This window comes from Westerdykella ornata (assembly GCF_010094085.1).
Source record: "Westerdykella ornata strain CBS 379.55 unplaced genomic scaffold EI97scaffold_7, whole genome shotgun sequence".
NCBI classification, from domain to species: Eukaryota; Fungi; Ascomycota; class Dothideomycetes; order Pleosporales; family Sporormiaceae; genus Westerdykella; species Westerdykella ornata.
Window position 1 is genome coordinate 768,268 of NW_022986857.1, and position 18,021 is coordinate 786,288.

Consider the following 18,021-nt stretch of genomic DNA (forward strand, 5'->3'; position numbering starts at 1 on the left):
GACCCCTTTCGGTCGTACGCGTGTTGTTGAGCTGGGAGATGCCCGCGCAGCGTGGCTGCGGAGAAGGCAGGGTGGGAAAGCCGAACTGTGTCTGATACATCCCTGATTCGCAAGTCGGTATCCCGGAACCATGCATGGGGTCCCATCACACCGCCGTGGTTGTGCAAATGGAAGAAAGGGGCCCCCGAAGACAGCGCCGATAGTATTCGAGGCGGGAGCGTTCTACTTTTCTCCGTCTTGTCTCTTTTCTCCCGAGTCACACCATTATCATTCGAACCGGCGGTATCTGTGTCGTTCTGGGGATCGGTGATTTTGTTTTCTTCGGACTGCGGCAACGATTGCGAGGACACCGTGTTGGGAGGTGAGGTTGCTTTGTAGGAATGCGACATGAGTACCCTATAGATATTTATGCAACAAGAATGAGTGACGTAGTCAAGGAAGTATGCGCGTTGATGTTCGTGCCACGACGCCGTTCACCTGGACATGTGTCTTTTTCCTGTTCTTGAGGAAGTCGCATATCGCCTGCCGCCTCGACTACTTCTTTCCTTCGAGTAAAACTGCAGGCACATATTGCTTGCCACGAGTTGCCTCTAATGAGATATGGTAGTGGAAGGGCTAAACCGATGTTCGTGAACCCGCCGGAGTAGAATCGCTCAATGTGAGGTTTGCCTCAACCCGTTTCTCAGCGCGGAGTATCCGTTGTGCCTGGGTTGCTTCCTGGAGGCTACGCTGATTGGGCCGAGGTTCCAAGACCACCCCGACTCTTTGTGTCCCGTGTCGGAAAGAAGATGGCGGGCCAATGTATAGCCCAAGAAAGCAGCGCAAGAAGGCATCGCAAGGTTCATTTCAGGAGCGAGAGATGGGGTATATGGCCGAAGTACAGAGTGGAGTCCGAATTTTAACGAACCCCTATCTACGTCTGTTATTTCTCCGTCCTTGTAAATAGAATGGCAGGGTTATAGAACTTACCTGAATAGGTCTTGAGCTGCGTATATGATACGCGGATAGACTGTTTATGCCTCGCGCTGCATGGAAACGGGTTATGTTTAGCAGCAACGCGTCATGTAGGTAGAAGGCAGTTCTTCACTGATTTCCTTTTTCCCGGTGACTTCAATGGCTGAAAGTTACTCAATTGTCTCTCACACCGGCGCACGCCTCTCCTCAAATGAAGGAAGGCTATATGGGCTCTCAAGCTCCAACTCGATGGGAACAACACTCAAGCTGCCGCGCTGGAAATTCGGCTTTCGAAGGCTTGATTCGGAGACTGTCTTGCTTCTTTTCCCAGATATAAAACCTTTGTAGCAAGGTAACGCGCATACGGTGACTGCGATTGTCGGTTCGAGGAATGTCCAAACGGAATTGAGGTTCGTTTGAGTGCTGAGTGTTCCCGAAAGCGAGTAAACTGTGCGAACGATGTCGAACGCGATGTCAACCACGACAAGACTGAATATGACAATCAAGCCGATTCTTGCGGATTTTTCCAGTTTCATCAAACGAGTGGTGACCATGACGAGGGGAAGTGCCATCACTGCACCAAATACGTCAGGCCTATTCAGAATCGAAGAGGTTGAACCACAAGGTATATACATACATAGAACTCCACCCAGGACGTTGAGCGTACACCTGAAAAGAGTATGTGTTAGCATAGAGTAGCAATATGAGGGGGAAAGCCAGTAGCTGTATCTGCACTACGGCCATTGCGATGGACAATATGCCGTTGACGGTCGAGTACTTACCATATAATCAGCAGAGTGAATGGCGTAGTCTCGTTCTCCTCGCAAACTTCTACTATATTGTCAGCATGGTTCAAGAATCCGACCTTATCCGTAGAGTAGTCTTACCGAAATTTGAGATCTGTGAGGGTGATCCGCATTGCCAGAAGATGGATATGATTGTTATGAGAAAACTCGTCGTAATGAAGGCAGTTGAGATCCACCAAACATAACGAAACCAAGTCGACACCGCAAAAATCTTCCAATACAAGCTTAGAAAGCTCGCTTTGACGGAGTAGAGGATGAGCCAAAAGAAGACTAGACTGGCGAAGTTCACACGGTAGCTGAGTATCATTTCATCAAGCGATGGAGGTTCTCCAACACGCCGGAGATAGTAAAGCTGAGATCGATACTCGATCGGAAGCGCTATCAAACCGACTACAACAAAAGGGATGACGAGGAAGGCAGCTATGGCATTCCAGATGTCATCGGCGTGCAGTGTCCGTAGCTTCTTCCAGCGTAAGATGAGACGACCGGCAGTAAGTAAGAGGCACACTGTCATCGTCGTCCAAGCCAGCGCCTACCGTAGGGTACATCAGCAAAAGTTCAACAACCAGTAGCCGTTTTCGTATCCAGAGCTGGGGTTCGTCTAACCTGTATTCCGCCCTTGGAAATAAGAAGTGCATGGACTGATTGGGTCGCATCTTCCTCCTGTGCGTCTATCGCGGTCATGATGACGGGGACCACGTACGTCTGGCAGACATCCAGGGTAGAGGGGCTGGTGGATTATTGAAGGATTGACATCGTGAAGAGACGATGATGAGGAGCAGCTGCGTTTTCAAAATGACCAAAATCGATCGGCCACGCTATTTTCAGCCCCATAAGAGGCCTCCAATAGGTGCGCGAGTTGCATCAGCACGGAAAGTTGGTGGTGGCGTCCGTGTCTGACCCAAAACTCTAACGCGCGAAGCATTGCATTACCCTTGTAGCTTGACCGCCAAGCCAGAACACGCCTTAATTCTGTTATCATTTTGTGGCCCATCTCCGTCAGCACTAAGTCGAAAAACGCCTCGGCAGTGGAATTTGATCGGCATGTCATTGGGTTGCGGATGGGTCGTTGCAAAGGCCGAAAGTTTGTTGAGCAGAATAGTTAGCCAGGGGAAAAGGACGACTGAAGACGTCTGAGCGGAAGAGCCTTACGCTACATCTGAAGAGTTTAGACTTCGTGACGTGTTTTGGAAGCAGGCTTCCTTCTGCGAACAGCCGACATTGGGAAGCCATTTCCTTGCACGTACGGAGTACTCCGAAGCGCACCTTGACAGAGAGTATAGAATCGGCTCGCGAAGGAAGCACTTGGCTGGTGCAATAACCCTCAACTACGATGCTTAGGAGCCCTGCGCAGCGTTGCTCTAGAGAACCTTCCTTGACAATTGAGTACACACGTAGCTTTTTTGCAGCATGAACGGCGATTACGATGAAGCGTCGATTATCCTTATAGGGTATGTAACAAAAGTGAAGACGCAGATGCCCCGCAACGCACAAGGACATAAAGAAACGGCAAGTATGGAATTGTAGCAGCTGAAAACTTCTTTTCATAAGGAGCGAAGTGAAGGTGGACATAAGCCTACAATAACTATCGGCGCTCCTGCTTCCCCGAGTAAACCACCCAAACATGGAGTTGTGGAGAACATGCGCCTTCAAGCCAGGGAAACTTATTAGATAACCCCGACATGTGTCGCCCTTGGTGATTAGTAGATATCTCCCGTCGCCCAAGATCTCAAAGTCTTTAGGAATATTGGATATGTGATTGACAGGGGCTTTTAATCTACCGCAGGCAACAGTTACGATCAAAGACGCAATGAGCCAGTTAGGTGCCTTAGGTTAAACTCAAGGGAAATTTGGAGAAGCCTGCCGGATGGAAACACTATGCCCGGTTCCTATGGTCGAACGATCCTGAATGTCCAAGTTGTACCAACGGTACTCTGAAATAATATCTTCACGGATGCCTGCGGTACCAGTGCAACGCTGGAATGGTATAAAAGCACCGCAAAATCTGCATTTCTCAGGTACTCTAACAGTAGTCGTTCGCTGACATTCTTCGTACGCTCATTATCAGTCTCTCGCTCGAATTTTCTATTTAACCCTCAACAATGTTCTCTTTCAACATCATGTTTGGTATCACCTTAGTGGCCTCTGTCGCCTCCTCTGCAGCCATTCCAACATCTTCCGATTCAGTCGCTTCTCCCCACGTCAAGCTCGGTGCCCGCCAGGCGGAAATGCCATCGGAATGCACCGAATACTGCAGTGTCGCAGCTGGTTGTGTGTGCATCACACGTCCTACCAACTGTATGTGACACCCACTTTGTGACCGACTGGCTCTAACTGGCCCCTAGGCGTTGCGACTTATCTCGTGCACGCTGGTGAGACGTGTGGAACGGTCGTGGAGCGTTTCTCCAACTTCACTGCAACGGACTTGTATAAGTGGAATCCGTAGGTACTCATCATAGCACTGTGAGCGTCCCACTAACCTCGCACAGGGAGATTGGAAGGTCGTGTTTCGGCCTTCGTGCTTATGTACCAGTATGCATCGGCGTCCCGAACTATGAGTATCCTGGTCCTGTCAAGGGAGGGGACATCTGGACAGCGGAGCAAACGCCAGTACCGATCCAACCGTCAATTGTCGCAAATTGCACCAAATATGAGTACACAGATAGCACAGGTAACCCGACACTCCAGACAATCCTCACGACGAATAAGATCACCAAGCAGCAATGGAACACCTGGAATGGTCACGCTGATGAACCGAATGAGGATTGGGCTTCCTGGGCGCAGTACTTCTCGTGCATTGCAGCATAGATCACGACTTCAGGCTGCTTGTAAGGCGCGATGCGCGATGGGGAATGGTAGTGGTGGATGATTATGAAGAGAAAAGACCTCGGGGTTGTCGTCTACATAGTATATGGAGATGCTATTACTAAGCATTTAGTCTAGTTACTAAATGCGGACTAGCTCCCTGCGCTAAAAAGGGGCTCTCAAAGCAGCCAATCAAGCGTGACAGTCCCGAACCTGTGTTTATCATTCAACTTCGATTCAAGCTCATGGGAACCCTTCCAGGGAACGTTATTGCTCTTATGGCTACAACCGCACCGTCAGACTTCGCAGTTCACAAGCCTCCTGCCAAATATGTGATTAAATCCCCGTCTGTTGTTCTCTATGGAAGCGTCGAAGTGGGCATCGCGCCGAGTTGGCAGGACAAGCTCGCCGCGTCGCTGTCAAGCCTCCCGATAGCCGTTCTCAATCCTCTACGCGAAGACTGGGACAAGACCTGGATCGAAGACATTTCGTTTCCAAAGTTCAGAGAGCAGGTGGAGTGGGAGATGGACTGTGCTAAGGTGGCGGATATCATTGCCTTCTATTTCGGTCCGGGCAGCCTGGCACCCATCTCACTGCTGGAGCTGGGCATGTATGCTGCCACTGGAAAGGTGGTCGTTTGCTGTCATCCTAATTATGAGAAGAAAGGAAATATTCAGATGGTCTGTTTGAGATACGGCATCCCATTGGTCGCAGAGCTCGGGAAGCTGGAAGAGTTGATCAGGGAAAGATTTCAGCGGATACTAAAACCTACCAACATCGGCTGAGGCGCTTTGCAAGCACATTCATTGCTTAGTCAATATCGATTATAAGCAATGGACCAGGGGCTGAGGATGGTTTTCATGACAGCTACGGTACGAAAAAAAGAGTAGATATTGCAAATGAGCGGCGACCCAGTTAAGACTCCCCCAATCACCATATCCTTTATCTAATTCCTCTGGTATGAGCATGCCCCAAGCCTCGATCATTCGAAAAGCGCTCTACGGCGATTGATACGTTAAGCCTTCTGGTGCATTGTTGGTAAATAGCACGGCGGTGATAGTGCCCTGAAGTCATTGTCAACGAGGATTCTATTGGGAAGACTATAGTATTAACCAATGTGGGATTAATTTTCAACTTTCGTCGTCATGTTGTATATATGAAGGGCTACCGAGCTGTTTAGAGGTGATGCGTTGGGCTGTACTCCGTACGGAGGACCGACCTGCTGATCAACTGAGAGTTGGCGTTGAGACTTGGAGTGCGGTTATATTTCGGCTATATCTCGGCTTATTGTGCTGTGGCACACACGGAGTGCAACAACGAATCAGTTGAAGCTATGGCGACTTCAGCAACATCAACATCTCTCTCCATTCGCACAACATGGATTTGACCGCTTGGGCAATACTTCAGCTATCGAAGTTGCTTCCTCTTGATGATGAGTCTCTTCGACAAATCGTCTCGTATGCAGAAAGCTTGCCGCCTAAAGAGGCCGCAGAACATCTCCAGAATCTTCTCGGAGATAGCCCTAAAGCGCTCGAGTTCATTACGTCTTTCAATAACCGAAGAAACCAGCAATCGAATGCAGCGTCGAAAACAGCTTCAGGATCAAGTATATCTGAAGTACCAAAGGCGAAGCCTCGGAAGAAGAAGGCGGAACGTTTTGGTCAGCTCCCTCCACCCCGACAGCCGGAAAACTATGGAGACGTCTCAGGGGGATATCTGAAGCCAGTTGAAGAGGACTATTTGGCCGCTAGCCCTAGATCGAGAAGCCCCAAACCACCTGCCGCTTCGCAGCCGCCAGCTCAAGCAACTAAGCCGGCGAAGCTTCCCCCGTCAGCTGCTGGCCAACTGATATCAGACGTCAGATCGTCCCGCAATTCCTCACCGAAGCCTAAAAGCAAGGTGACTATCCAAGGCGGCACTCCCATGCATGGTGCCTCCACCGTGCTCAGTGATCTGGACGCAGCCATCAAGTCCCTCGAGATACAAACGAACCTGACATTATCATCCGCCCAAGACAATGAAAGACGGAAATGTAACTGTATGGCAACACGGCATCCGCTCTTAGATGCAGCCCCTAATTGCCTCAATTGTGGCAAGATCATATGCGTTAAGGAGGGCATTGGCCCTTGTACCTTCTGCAATACTCCTCTTCTAAGTTCGTCGGAGATTCAATCAATGGTCAGGGTGCTCAAAGATGAGCGTGGGAAAGAGAAAATGGCTATGAACAATGCCTCCCAGAGGCGTGCTGAAGTGTCATCGACGCCGCGGCCCTTCTCAACGCCCAGGGAGCGCACGCCTGCATCGTCAACTCCAGCCTCAGATAGCGAAAACGAGAAGCTGACGAAAGCGAAACAGCACAGGGACAAGTTGCTGGCTTTCCAGGCGCAAAATGCACGAAGAACTCAAGTCCATGATGAGGCAGCCGATTTCGAAACACCAACCGCAGGTCTCAGTATGTGGGCGAGTCCGCAGGAGCGAGCTATGCAACTCAAAAGACAACAGAAGGCTCTGCGCGAGCAAGAGTGGAACTCTCGGCCTGAATATGAGAAGAGAAAGGTAGTGGCAAGCCTCGATCTGGTCGGTGGGAAGGTCGTGAAGAGAATGACGACCGTTGAGCGTCCGCGTACGCCCGAGCCTGATGAGGACATTCCTGAGCTCGCAAATCCAACTGTAAACGATGTGCAGTCGGGTCAAGGGCCGTTCAGTCGGAATCCTTTGCTAGGAGGATTGATCAGACCAACTATAAGGCCCGATGACAAAGGTAAAGGCAAGGCAAAAGAAGGGTTGAAGAAGCAAACCTGGCGCCGGGTACAAGACGACAATGAAGACAACGAGCAGTGGATTCTTGATGGAGGCGCATATGGTGGCCAGGCGGGATCTTCTGATCAGGACCACTGAGGTTAGCAAACTGGTCATACTAGGTATTGATTCTTTATCCCACAGATTTTGCCATTGGTAAGGCTGAACCGCTCCTCCAACGCTACTCCGTACACTGCGATATAGACTCACGGACTAAGTCTCTCTCTCTGCACCTCGTCTGCAGCCTCGAACACTGCCCCGCAGCAGCAGCCTCATGTGACTGGTATAGCAGCATATATAGTATTTCAATTGTTTGCCCGTTAATCAATCATCGCCAGTCGCTAATGCCTTTCCTATGCAAAGTCCACTACGACACCCTAATGGGGGCGAGTCCATGCGGCTAACCCATCCCAGTCCGTTTCTGAGCCATGGCAGCAAGCTCTGCAGAAGTTTGAGAAGGATTTGAATCCCAAGGAGATGTTCGTATTTAGAGATCCCGGACGAGAAAACATAGTCAGAGATCTGGCGGCGCTAGAAGATCATCAGCGAAGATCAAGTAAGGTCCGGCGGTTATCAGATGAGTCCAGACCTTTCTGGCCACGGTCGGAGATTATGGACAAGCCTGGACGTGTTGTCGAACACTTCTTCGGTGATGCCGCCACTATGGGGTTCTCTAAGAGTGTTGATTGCTGTAAGTCCTGCTGAAGTCCTGCTGTTGGAGAACGCGCAATGGCTTGGCTAACTGGTGATCCAATAGGTACTTCAAATGAGGCTTATGGGCATCCTGGAACAGATTGGAGATATTATTCCTAGTTATTCCCCATATTCAGACCTGTTCAAATCGCACGCTCCGCTTCGTGGAATGTTTTCTTGAGCATGGCGCGCACGCTACTCAGATGGATCACAAGGACAAGCTGCCCTTGCATGGAGCTGTTTCAAACCTAAAGGGCTGCTCTGCTCCAGAAACCATGGTGCTCGTCCGGCTTCTACTGCAACATGGCGCATCACTCTACGCCAACGGAAGAGTGCCCTGCATGGGATGCGATCAGTCAGTGTCACGGTGACTCAACCGCCAACACAGCTTAGTTCGCGCCCTTATTAAAAGCCCTTTGTGAAGAGCTTGGGTATGGGAAGTTAGCAGAGTCGCCTGACAGTCAGGGTTTCGTCTCGATCCATCGTGCTGTTCGATCCGGAGATCTTGATAAGTTGAAAAGTTTACTGGAAGAAGGGTTTTCGTCTGACTGGCTTCACTTCGGATACGGGGCCCTCTATAGATCAACACCACTGCAACTCGCCGTGCAATTTGGAAAATGGAAGCTGCAACGTTGCTGATTCTTCATGGGCCAGATATTTCTCGGATCCGCGACTGTGGACGTACCCTTGAAGAGACAGAGGGATGGGGCGCGTACGGAGCGGAGCGCCGGAAACCTTTCGTGCAACGGTTGATGGAAGAACTCACGCTCTCATGAGAACTGGAGGACCGCTGCTGCCCTTCGTCACCGCCGTCGTGCAAGGTGGACTAGGGACAATATGGGACTTTTCGGAGATACTCTCATCAACTTCTGAACTCGTTTCTCATGCATGTTATATCTTTCACATCTTTCTAACGTCACGGTTTATTGATGCCGTCGGTCTGTACTTCCCCGATCAGAGGACGGGGAAGGTCTGCAAGACCAATAAATCATCAAGCCTATTTGACAATGGAGAGCAAGAAACCATCGTAATCCTTCTCCCCCACAGTCTGCAGCACAACACCATCCAACCTGTCATCCGTACCAATGTTCTCGATCACCCTTCGAGTTCCTTCAATCCTGGAATCACCGCTATCCGGATTCGCAACGCGGCCTTTCCGCACCACATTGTCGACGATGATTGCTGCGCCCTTATTGGAAATGCCTGCAGCTGCATCGACGTAGTTCCAGTTGTTCTCCTTATCTGCATCAATGAATACCAAATCGAACTTTTCCCTCTTCCCAGCTCTGACTTCCTCAACAACCTCCCGCAACACGTCTACACCCGCACCAAGGCGGACCTCCACCCGATTCTCATAGCCAGCATGAGCAATGTTTCGTCGTGCGACTTCAGCATGATGCTGATCCACCTCGATGCTGAGGACTTTGACATCAGGGCCAGAGCTTGCCAGCCAAATTGTAGAGTATCCGCCCAGCGTCCCTACTTCCAAGATGTTCTTCGCTCTGACCAGCTGAGCCTGGAGCTTGAGGTATTTCCCTTGCGAAGGGGAAACGGCGATGTCGGGCAGACCCGCCTCTTTGGAAGTGGATAGCGCATGCTCGAGCGTTTCGTGGGAGGGTTCGGCTTTGTGCTGCGGGTGGAGATGGCTGAAGGAGTAGGTGTCGACGGCGGTCCAGCGATCGTCTCGCTCGTATTCCCCAGAGGTAGTCATGGTGAAGGCTGTGGTAGAGGAAACTAGTTAGGAATGCCTAAATGGTTGAGGCTGGGGTGAAAACAACGACGCGACTCCAATTGAGCGGCGAAGTTATATATGCGGCTTCTTTACTCCGTATGAGTCATACTACAATCCGTCGAGAGCACTCCTCATCGCGCGCATACACAGTACGGCCGCGGGGTGTTTTTGGCAGGTCGTTTGAGGTTGTCTCACGGATTGCCCAATTCAAGTTCGCGATTACGTCATCCAGGGTTGTGAAACGATTCGGAACCAATTGACTCCGCTGCCCACATCAGGGTAACACGACAGGAGGATTTCACTGAGAAAGCTGGTATCATGTACAAGTAAGTTTTTTCGGCGATGAAGTAGCGAGTCAGATCACATAGCGAGCCGGACGCAACAAATCCTTACACATGACGAGTGAAACCGCGTGAATCTGCAACATGCATTTCTGCACACCTTAGAGAAAAATACTATAACTGGTAAGGAGATTTGCGGATTTCATACACGGATTTCCCCGACTGGCTCTGTGATTTATTTCGCTCCACATTGACTCACTCTCTCACGAAAGAATTCGATTCCCAAAAGTGGGAATCTATGCTATCTATGCTTCCAATCCCCTTTCTGGTTTAGAATCGAAAGCCCTGGCCAGGGGACATACCCTCACAGGTCGTCAAGAGGCGACGCACTTCGCATCCTTTGTTTGTCCTCTTTTACATTCGACAAGAGCTGGCCATCATATCTGCCTGATGATGGCCGCCCTTCAAGCGCCCTTCCTGCCCAATTTCAGACCGCATTGGGTTTCCCTGGAAATGTCGGAGTCCGCGGAATCCAGCCGTTTACTAAACATTCAAGCAGCCAAGAACACTATGTGAAAGCTCACACCTCCTCCTATTGGTAGCTTACAAAATCTCCTCCGTACGCAGGTAATCGCTGTTACACCAGGACAGTGGACTTTACCTCCTTCAGACGAAGTAAGAGGTTCAACATCCAATCACGATGACAGTCCGAGCTGCTTCATTCCACCACCACGATTGAATGCTCCACGATCTTCGCTCGGCGCTGAGAAAATGGCAGATGAGGTTTCTAAGCAACGAAGAAGATAAAATAATCGATGGAAGGGACGCAGGTGGATATAAACCTCCAGCTAGAACTCAGGAGGAGGAACAACAGAGCAGCAGCACGACCACGAACAAGAATCGAACAACAGCTTCAAGCCCTATCTCCCTTTCCGAAACCCGAGTACTACTCCACGATGCCTGAAATCAAGGACAGCAACGCGATCATCATCGGCGCCAGCCACGGCATGGGCCTGGAAACCGCAAAACTCCTGGTCTCCAGAGGTGCCAACGTGATCATCACTGGCCGCCATGCCGACAGTCTCCAATCTGCCAAAGAACAATTGGGAGATAAGGCTACCACTCACCAAATCGATATCTCCTCCTCTGAAGAGCGGAAGAACCTGCCGAAAGTCGTCACCGCAACCTTCGGGGAGCAGAAACCGCTCGATCTGATCTACGTCAATGCCGCACACGCTCGATTCGCGCCCTTCCTCGAGTACCCAGAGGATATTCTCCGCCGCACCATCGAAACCAACTTCATCGCCCCCTTTATGATCGTCCAATCTCTGGTTCCGCTCCTCAAGGATGGCGGCGCCATCGTCTTCACCACTTCCATCTCCAATGTCCGCGGTTTCCCTGGAATGTCGGCGTACTCTGCCAGCAAGGCCGCGATCCAGTCGCTTGTAGAAACAATGGCCGCTGAACTCGCCTCCAGGCGGATCCGCGTCAATACCGTCAGCCCCGGATTCATCAGGACGCCCGACCCAAACGTCTTGGATTTCCCCAAGGAGGTGCTGCCTGGCCTTGACGCTTATGGGGTGAGCATCACGCCGATGGAAAGGCTTGGGGAACCGATCGAGGTTGCGAAGGCGGTGGTGTATTTGGGATACGATGCCACGTTCACTACGGGCTCAGAATTGGTGGTGGACGGTGGGTTGACCGCGGCCGTCAAGCCTGCGAAGGCTTAGGAAGCAGTTTGATCCACCTGAGGGTTATCGAAGCAGCTAAATAGTTTGGGATGAGTGCACAGTAACCCAACTGTTACAATATAACGACCTGCTTCACTTCCAGCTGCGCCTCTCCAGCGAGAATCCAATGTGACCTGACTTGTTCCTGAAGCTGCATCTCTAATTGACCATCATCTAAGATTGGATATGCGTAGGAACGACCACGAGCTAGCCTCTTGCAAAGCCAGTTTATATAGATGCAGGATTGGAATTTCGAGCATATAGTATCTCCAATCCAAATAAGCTCAAAAGCGTATCGAGATTCCTCAACTCCATGTAAAGTAAGACGTGACTTCTCCCAAGCCCGTTTTTACTGACCCACTACTATAGAGCGCAGGTGAGGACTAACCTTAAATTTAGCAGTGGTAGCCGCATGGACCTTTGAACCACACTTGTCACACCGCCAAAATGGGAACTAGCAAACCTTGGAAAGGTGGGAAAAAAGAGAAGACGGCGGGCTTAAGGAGACAAAAATGACAGTACTGTTCTATTTATTTCCATCTGGGCCTAGAAGGGTCATCAAAAGCCTATCTGGCAAGTGTATATCACTTTTTAGTGGTTTCGGTTGTAGACTTGTTTATGTTATATATAAGTATTTAAATTGAAAATATTCAATAACTACAGTCTCATTGGTCTAGTTGGTTATGACGTCGGTCTCATAGCTCCTATCTATGACTCCTCTTAAATGAGTAGACATCCGAAGGTCGCCAGTTCGAATCTGGCATGGGACACTTTTTTGTCAGTTTTTGCTATGTACCTATATCTATGTGTATGCTATCACATCTCACGTCTTTTTGCATCATAAACACAATCCAGGCAAAGGAGGCGCGGAAGAGGTTTCCCTCTTCCTCAGCGTGCAAAAGGCTTCCATCGGCTGAGGATACCGTTCTTAAGTATCCCGCATTGAGCTAAGAAATGTTTAATCGCTTTTACATATACTTGCATGTTCAGAGTCCATTATACTTCGTGTTCTTAGCTAGAACCCTCCGGTGACACAGATTTGGTTCGCTGCGTGGTTGTCCGTAGCATGCGTGATATTGTGTGATTCCCGCGCACCCTCAAAGTGCTGAGACGACACTAGCGGATAACTCCAGCCGTGTGACCTTGAGGGAGTTTCGGAGGGAACCCCGCCCCTTGAAAGGACGTACGTACACGGCGCACTCAATGAATCCATCTGAGAAAAAAATATTCCATTCTTGTTCAACCACAGCTACTGCTCTTTGCCATACCTACCCCGACCATCCCCCACTCCCTCGTCTCGGTCCTGCCCTACCTACCGAATCACCTGCCCGCCCTCCCTCTCGATCCCATGCAAACTCTCCAGGATTTCACTCCCGCCCAACGATCCCGTCCCTGCACCGAGACTGCCTCGATCCTCACTCCAAATCTCATGGAACCTGATCGCTGCATCGCTAGCCGCCACAACTATGCACCCTTCTTCCGCAGCTCGACGTGACCACACGTCATCCTCTCCCCTTTCTCTGCTTGTATTGGGGCTACCGGGATACGGGATTGCATAGAGCGCTCGGTTCTCGTCGTACCACGGAACAGCTCCAATTTGCTCGCAGGAAGGCCAAGCAAAAACCGCGATGCGATAAGGATGCTCCGGCTGTGCGAAGCCAAACGTAGCTGCAATTTCCCTGCGAGTGGTGCTCCAAATGAGGCTGGTAACTTGGGCAGCGCAGTCGATGGTCGCTAGGCATGCCCCAGAAATAGTGTGGTAAAAGTGGATGCAGCGATCATTCGAGCCGCCCCCGATAGCAAGCAGACCACGCTGCCAAGGACAGAAGGCGATTGCCTTGACGGCGGCATTTAGTTCCCACCTGTGCTTCTGGCGTCCCGGCGGAATAGCTAGGACGTTATTACGTCCTGGTGTCACCGTCCAGATCTTCTCTCCATGTAAGCCGTCACGGGCATCCAAGACAGCGGGTTTCTCGTGCGAGCCGGGCCGTCGTTGCGTGATCTTCTTGGTCTCGAAGAGAAAGCAAACATTGTCATTGCCACCGCTCGCAAACAGTTCACCATCGGCCGACTAAGCCAGCCCGCAAATCTGCTGGGTGTGCAGCGTCATCCGTGCTAATAGAGTTAAAGCTCCATGCCATCCGAATATTGCGCTGTTGGTTTCGCTGGGCCATTCCACAGAGTACACATACACATGGCCCGCATCGTCACCCACGAGCAGTTCCTCAGTTGGGACCGTTAAAGCATTGTCGCGTACGGAAGGACGCTTGACGACTGTGGGCCTGAAGGATACACATGATATCGGTCTGGGCTGTTCAGCGTTGAACCGTGGTTCTGCATCCGAGGCAGTCCACAGAGCGAGGCGGCCATCAGCTCTCCCTACGGCAAGGATGGCTTGTCCACCCGGAACTGAGGAGAAGGACAATGACGTGACATGATGTGCTCGCGGGGTGCTGTTGACTATCAACTCGTTCAGACAGTCGGGAGTATCCACCCCTTTTCGCTCTGACCAGAGATGTACGGAATTACCCAAACCAACCGCAAGGTATTTAGAAGTATGCGAGTAGGCCAGTACGGAGCAGTAGTAGTCGTCTCGAAGTTGCGGCGCATCGAGGACTGTATGGCACGTCAGCAAAACGCGATACGAACATGTGGAAGCGTGCAACATATCTGAATGGAAGAACTGGTACTGGTTTCCGTACATGGCGCTGTGAGCGCCGTGACACTTCAACCGTCAGTAATCCAACCACATGACATCAACCCACAAACCTGTAGCATGTTCTTCCCTGACCCAAGCACTGTCCCTCCAGATGGGCCGAGGTGAGCTTCCAAGACTGGAAAACGGGGAGCCGGCTGACGTTGCAGCGTATGAGCGAGAAGTGGGGAGCGTGTGTTCCAAGACCCTGTTTGTCGGATCGACATCCATTGCGAGTGCAATGCGTCCCTCGTGTGCTTCAAGCTCCGCTTCCGGGTCAGACCGACTTAAAAACATCGACGAATGCAGCGGCGCAGTCGTTCCACTCCCAAGTACGCCGCCCCTACCATTTGGGACGCCAACCATAGAGTCACTCGCCGCAGAAGGGCCACCGACTGTCCAAACCCCACCAGCACTTACCTGGCGCACTCCTGCTGTATAAGAACTTCGACGAAGACCACCAGGACCACGCCGTCGGCTAGGATTCACGCGACCACTGATGACAGAATGTGTCTCACGAGCGTTCCTGAGTTCGTCGTTGAGCCTTCCGCTTCGACGGGAACTCCGGCTGAAAGGGTCTGTACTAGGTCGGCTGCGGCGAAGGCTACCCTCTTCTAGGGTGAGTCGGGATAATGGTTTACTCAGCTGGAGACATTCGCTGGAGGAGATGGGGGTTCGACGCGTAGAGATAAAGCGATCCGGACTTAGATTGAGACCTGCCGGACGCGAAAGACGACCACCTCTTGCGACCCACTGACCGGGTCTGAGAGGGGAACCCGAAAGGCGAATGGTTAGCGGCTTCAGCTTGTTTGGTGATTTCTCAATATTCGTAGTATTAGCGTTAGAGGCGGATCGTGCGTGATCAATGTGATCATCCTGGCCATCAATAGAAGTTTCGGAAGCAGCGGCCAGGTCTGAACAGCTGTTCTCAGTGGCTTCAGGTTCATTGGGAGTTTCATCTGATACAGTGGGTTCGTTGTTGGCAACATGAGTCGATGGGGGCGAATATTTCAACCTTGTCCCGTCAAGTGGTTCATTTGCGGATCGCAGATTGAAACGATTGATGTAGTCCTGCCCAGGTTCAAACCGACAATGCAGTGGCTCAAGGGAAGCAAGATGACCGAAGGACTTGTCTTTGACGGCAGGAGATGGCAGGCTTAAAGTCCAATAGGCGCCAGCATTCCGAGGGAAGAGGCAGCTCCGCGCTTTTCGGGGAGATGCTGGAGTCTCTGGCGATGCCCAACCGTTCGTGCTGATGGACTTGCTCGGAGATAGCGGAGGGGTTGCCAGGCCTGGTACGAGCGCCGACTCCAGCTCAATGTCGCTATCCTCCATCACAACTGCAGACTCGTTTGAGCGAAGTGAATTGCTCGCGTGAGTTACGATGTTGTACACATTGTCGAACCGATCGGAGATTGTACGTACCCCCGATCGCTCGAAAGAGGGCACCAGGAGGAGGTGATGGACTCGGGATGAGCTGCTGTTACTGTTATCACTGTTTTGTTAGTACCTAATGATAATTGAGGTGATGAATTGAAATATGTTGCTGCAGGCGAGGTTAGAGGAAGAAGCGGTTTGTTAAGGTTCATCTGATCAGACTGGAAGGAGTGGAAGGCCACCCGCCCGGGGACCAGGTTTCGCCGACTCCGGACAGCTCGAGTAGCTACGAACCGCAGGGTGCTACCTTTCAAACAACAGTGGAGAGCCCATACACCAGCCGACGGACATGGCAAGTGTAAGTAAGTGGAAGGCGGAACTTCAGACGGAATCCAGCTCACGAGGATGCTAGCATGGAGTCTCGCGCTCCGCGATTTCAGGAGTACGTTCGGAGGAAAGCCGTCAGAAGGAGCTTCAGCAGATTGCGGCCTACAGGGAGCTCGTAGAGCTTGTGAATACAAAGGTTTGTGAATGACTCCTCCATACTACTAAAGTAAAGCTAACAGCTGCCTATCGTGCAGATTGCAGAAAGGCGGTATACGCTTGATGTACTGAGCCTTGTCACCAAGTTGTTACACGAGAACCCGGAGTACTACACAATATGGAATCACCGTCGCCGCGTGCTTGGAGCTATACTCGAGGCGCACGCGCAAGAAGGAGAACACCAGCAATCAACTGAACAGCTCGGTGAAGAACTCATAAGCGGAGATTTACAGCTCACCTTCTCCCTGCTGCGCAAATACCCAAAGTGCTATTGGATATGGAATCACAGAAACTGGATCTTGATTAAGGCCGAAGCCATACTCAAATCACGCACAGCCGGAGAACTGTGGTCTGGCGAGCTGCAGTTGGTGGGGAAAATGCTCCACGCCGACAGCCGCAACTTCCACGCATGGAGCTATCGGCGCTTTGTGGTCGACCAGCTGGAGCGGCTCCAGTCCTTGGACGTCCACGCCAGACCCGAATCACATAAAGACTGGTTAGAATCGGAATTCGACCACACGACCAAGATGATCAGAACCAACCTCTCCAATTTCTCGGCGTGGCATAACAGAGGGAGAATAATTCCACAGCTACTCCGCCGCCGCGGCGCGGATAACGCCGAGCGACGAAGGCTACTTGACGCAGAACTAGCTTTGATTTGTACAGCGATAAATACAGACCCGTTCGACCAGTCAATATGGTACTATCACGAATACCTGATGAGTACATTAGCACCTGACTGCCCGGACGAACGCCTGATTGCCTTGGATCTAACCAACAAGGAGCGACAGGAATACTACGCACACGAGATGGATTATATGCGAGAGATTCTTGACGATGAGCCGGACTGTAAATGGATATACGAGAGGCTTCTGGATCTAGCGACCTGCTATTTGCAGGTGGAAGGGGGAACAAAATCCTTCACCACCCTGGACCTGCGCAAGTGGCTGGATCAGCTCAAAAGGATAGATCCGCTGCGGAAGGGACGTTGGGAGGAACTTGGAGCGAAACTCAATATATAACGTCAAGCGGACATTGTTGGTTACCGCTGCGATTGATCTACCCCATTACTTGATCCCGATGAGTTTCTGAATGTGGATGTGTCGTCGCTTCCAGGTTTCTGCCAGGCCCACAGGCCGAGAAGAGATGACAACTTTGATCGCTCATTTTCCTGCGGTGCTTGTGCTCTAGGCCGAATCTCCTCACGAAGTGTATTGTCCCTGAATTGCGGTGCAATTTCGCGTGCCAGCGCGCTGTTGCCGCTGGCAGCCGCAGCAGCAGCTAGATCGCTGTCCCTCATCAATAGACTATATGCGCACCTTTTATGATTACTCACCGTCGGTATTCTTCTTCCAGTCTCCTTTTCTGCTGCGCCTCCAATTCGGGCTGAAAGGTGGCCACGGCTGGTCCAGTTCAGTATCTACTCACAAAATGGGCTTCCAGAGCAAAGAACATACCTACTGACACACCTCCGATAATAGCCAGCGCAATAGGTACTATTTTTGCTGCCATTTCCTGAACCTGATCGAAAACTTGTTGATGATAGTCTTGAATTGTGAGCTTCTCGATGACTATTTCCCGAGGAGCTTTTTGGATTGACGCGCTC

At 51.1% G+C, this 18,021-nt stretch overlaps 9 protein-coding genes and 1 non-coding gene across 10 annotated transcripts; 6 read left to right on the plus strand and 4 right to left on the minus strand.

The window, feature by feature from the left end:
* Nucleotides 1-953: 953 nt before the first annotated feature.
* On the minus strand, nt 954-2,412 carry EI97DRAFT_298194 (uncharacterized protein). Its single transcript, XM_033794504.1, has 4 exons — nt 1,842-2,412; nt 1,737-1,785; nt 1,592-1,623; nt 954-1,528 (listed from the first exon to the last, which is right to left on the minus strand). Exons 1-4 carry the CDS (start codon nt 2,272-2,274, stop codon nt 1,140-1,142), a joined length of 903 nt encoding a protein of 300 aa, XP_033655121.1. The 5' UTR covers nt 2,275-2,412; the 3' UTR covers nt 954-1,139.
* A 1,576-nt stretch (nt 2,413-3,988) lies between these two features.
* EI97DRAFT_375226 (uncharacterized protein) lies at nt 3,989-4,568 on the plus strand (the record flags this gene model as incomplete). The annotated part of the gene is made up of 3 exons (XM_033795493.1): nt 3,989-4,058; nt 4,106-4,202; nt 4,250-4,568. 3 exons carry the CDS (start codon nt 3,989-3,991, stop codon nt 4,566-4,568), a joined length of 486 nt encoding a protein of 161 aa, XP_033655122.1.
* A 275-nt stretch (nt 4,569-4,843) lies between these two features.
* EI97DRAFT_375315 (uncharacterized protein) lies at nt 4,844-5,350 on the plus strand (the record flags this gene model as incomplete). The annotated part of the gene is made up of 1 exon (XM_033795500.1): nt 4,844-5,350. The coding sequence occupies one exon, from the start codon at nt 4,844-4,846 to the stop codon at nt 5,348-5,350; it is 507 nt and encodes a 168-aa protein (XP_033655123.1).
* Nucleotides 5,351-5,864: 514 nt separating this feature from the next.
* EI97DRAFT_298389 (zf-C2HC5-domain-containing protein) lies at nt 5,865-7,711 on the plus strand. Its single transcript, XM_033794505.1, has 3 exons — nt 5,865-7,520; nt 7,583-7,647; nt 7,703-7,711. The coding sequence occupies exon 1, from the start codon at nt 5,943-5,945 to the stop codon at nt 7,461-7,463; it is 1,521 nt and encodes a 506-aa protein (XP_033655124.1). The 5' UTR covers nt 5,865-5,942; the 3' UTR covers nt 7,464-7,520; nt 7,583-7,647; nt 7,703-7,711.
* Nucleotides 7,712-8,921: 1,210 nt separating this feature from the next.
* EI97DRAFT_432444 (O-methyltransferas-like protein family 3) lies at nt 8,922-10,101 on the minus strand. Its single transcript, XM_033798163.1, has one exon. It carries the CDS (start codon nt 9,766-9,768, stop codon nt 9,055-9,057), a length of 714 nt encoding a protein of 237 aa, XP_033655125.1. The 5' UTR covers nt 9,769-10,101; the 3' UTR covers nt 8,922-9,054.
* A 925-nt stretch (nt 10,102-11,026) lies between these two features.
* On the plus strand, nt 11,027-11,800 carry EI97DRAFT_375035 (putative short chain dehydrogenase; the record flags this gene model as incomplete). The annotated part of the gene is made up of 1 exon (XM_033795481.1): nt 11,027-11,800. The coding sequence occupies one exon, from the start codon at nt 11,027-11,029 to the stop codon at nt 11,798-11,800; it is 774 nt and encodes a 257-aa protein (XP_033655126.1).
* Nucleotides 11,801-12,462: 662 nt separating this feature from the next.
* On the plus strand, nt 12,463-12,570 carry EI97DRAFT_t38. Its single transcript has one exon. It is a non-coding gene; the product is annotated as a tRNA-Met (tRNA).
* A 245-nt stretch (nt 12,571-12,815) lies between these two features.
* On the minus strand, nt 12,816-15,830 carry EI97DRAFT_500516 (uncharacterized protein; the record flags this gene model as incomplete). The annotated part of the gene is made up of 4 exons (XM_033802666.1): nt 12,816-12,972; nt 13,117-13,845; nt 13,993-14,416; nt 14,570-15,830. 4 exons carry the CDS (start codon nt 15,828-15,830, stop codon nt 12,816-12,818), a joined length of 2,571 nt encoding a protein of 856 aa, XP_033655127.1.
* Nucleotides 15,831-16,221: 391 nt separating this feature from the next.
* EI97DRAFT_466419 (protein prenylyltransferase) lies at nt 16,222-17,662 on the plus strand (the record flags this gene model as incomplete). Its single annotated transcript, XM_033801534.1, has 3 exons — nt 16,222-16,230; nt 16,285-16,395; nt 16,454-17,662. The coding sequence occupies 3 exons, from the start codon at nt 16,222-16,224 to the stop codon at nt 17,435-17,437; spliced, it is 1,104 nt and encodes a 367-aa protein (XP_033655128.1). The 3' UTR covers nt 17,438-17,662.
* On the minus strand, nt 16,963-17,969 carry EI97DRAFT_432446 (uncharacterized protein). Its single transcript, XM_033798164.1, has 3 exons — nt 17,873-17,969; nt 17,752-17,818; nt 16,963-17,704 (listed from the first exon to the last, which is right to left on the minus strand). The coding sequence occupies exons 1-3, from the start codon at nt 17,925-17,927 to the stop codon at nt 17,458-17,460; spliced, it is 369 nt and encodes a 122-aa protein (XP_033655129.1). The 5' UTR covers nt 17,928-17,969; the 3' UTR covers nt 16,963-17,457.
* Nucleotides 17,970-18,021: the final 52 nt, after the last annotated feature.

Bases quoted from the DNA above. Each gene is read 5' to 3' on its own strand.
- EI97DRAFT_432446 (XM_033798164.1), bottom strand. From the start codon at position 17,927: ATGGCAGCAAAAATAGTACCTATTGCGCTGGCTATTATCGGAGGTGTG. The intron at 17,819-17,872 runs GTATGTTCTTTG...GAACTGGACCAG, and splicing joins TATCGGAGGTGTGTCAGTAG to CCGTGGCCACCTTTCAGCCC. The intron at 17,705-17,751 runs GTGAGTAATCAT...GATGAGGGACAG, and splicing joins CTGGAAGAAGAATACCGACG to CGATCTAGCTGCTGCTGCGG.
- EI97DRAFT_432444 (XM_033798163.1), bottom strand. From the start codon at position 9,768: ATGACTACCTCTGGGGAATACGAGCGAGACGATCGCTGGACCGCCGTC.
- EI97DRAFT_298194 (XM_033794504.1), bottom strand. From the start codon at position 2,274: ATGACAGTGTGCCTCTTACTTACTGCCGGTCGTCTCATCTTACGCTGG. The intron at 1,786-1,841 runs GTAAGACTACTC...ACAATATAGTAG, and splicing joins CTCACAGATCTCAAATTTCG to AAGTTTGCGAGGAGAACGAG. The intron at 1,624-1,736 runs GTAAGTACTCGA...TACTCTTTTCAG, and splicing joins TTCACTCTGCTGATTATATG to GTGTACGCTCAACGTCCTGG.
- EI97DRAFT_298389 (XM_033794505.1), top strand. From the start codon at position 5,943: ATGGATTTGACCGCTTGGGCAATACTTCAGCTATCGAAGTTGCTTCCT.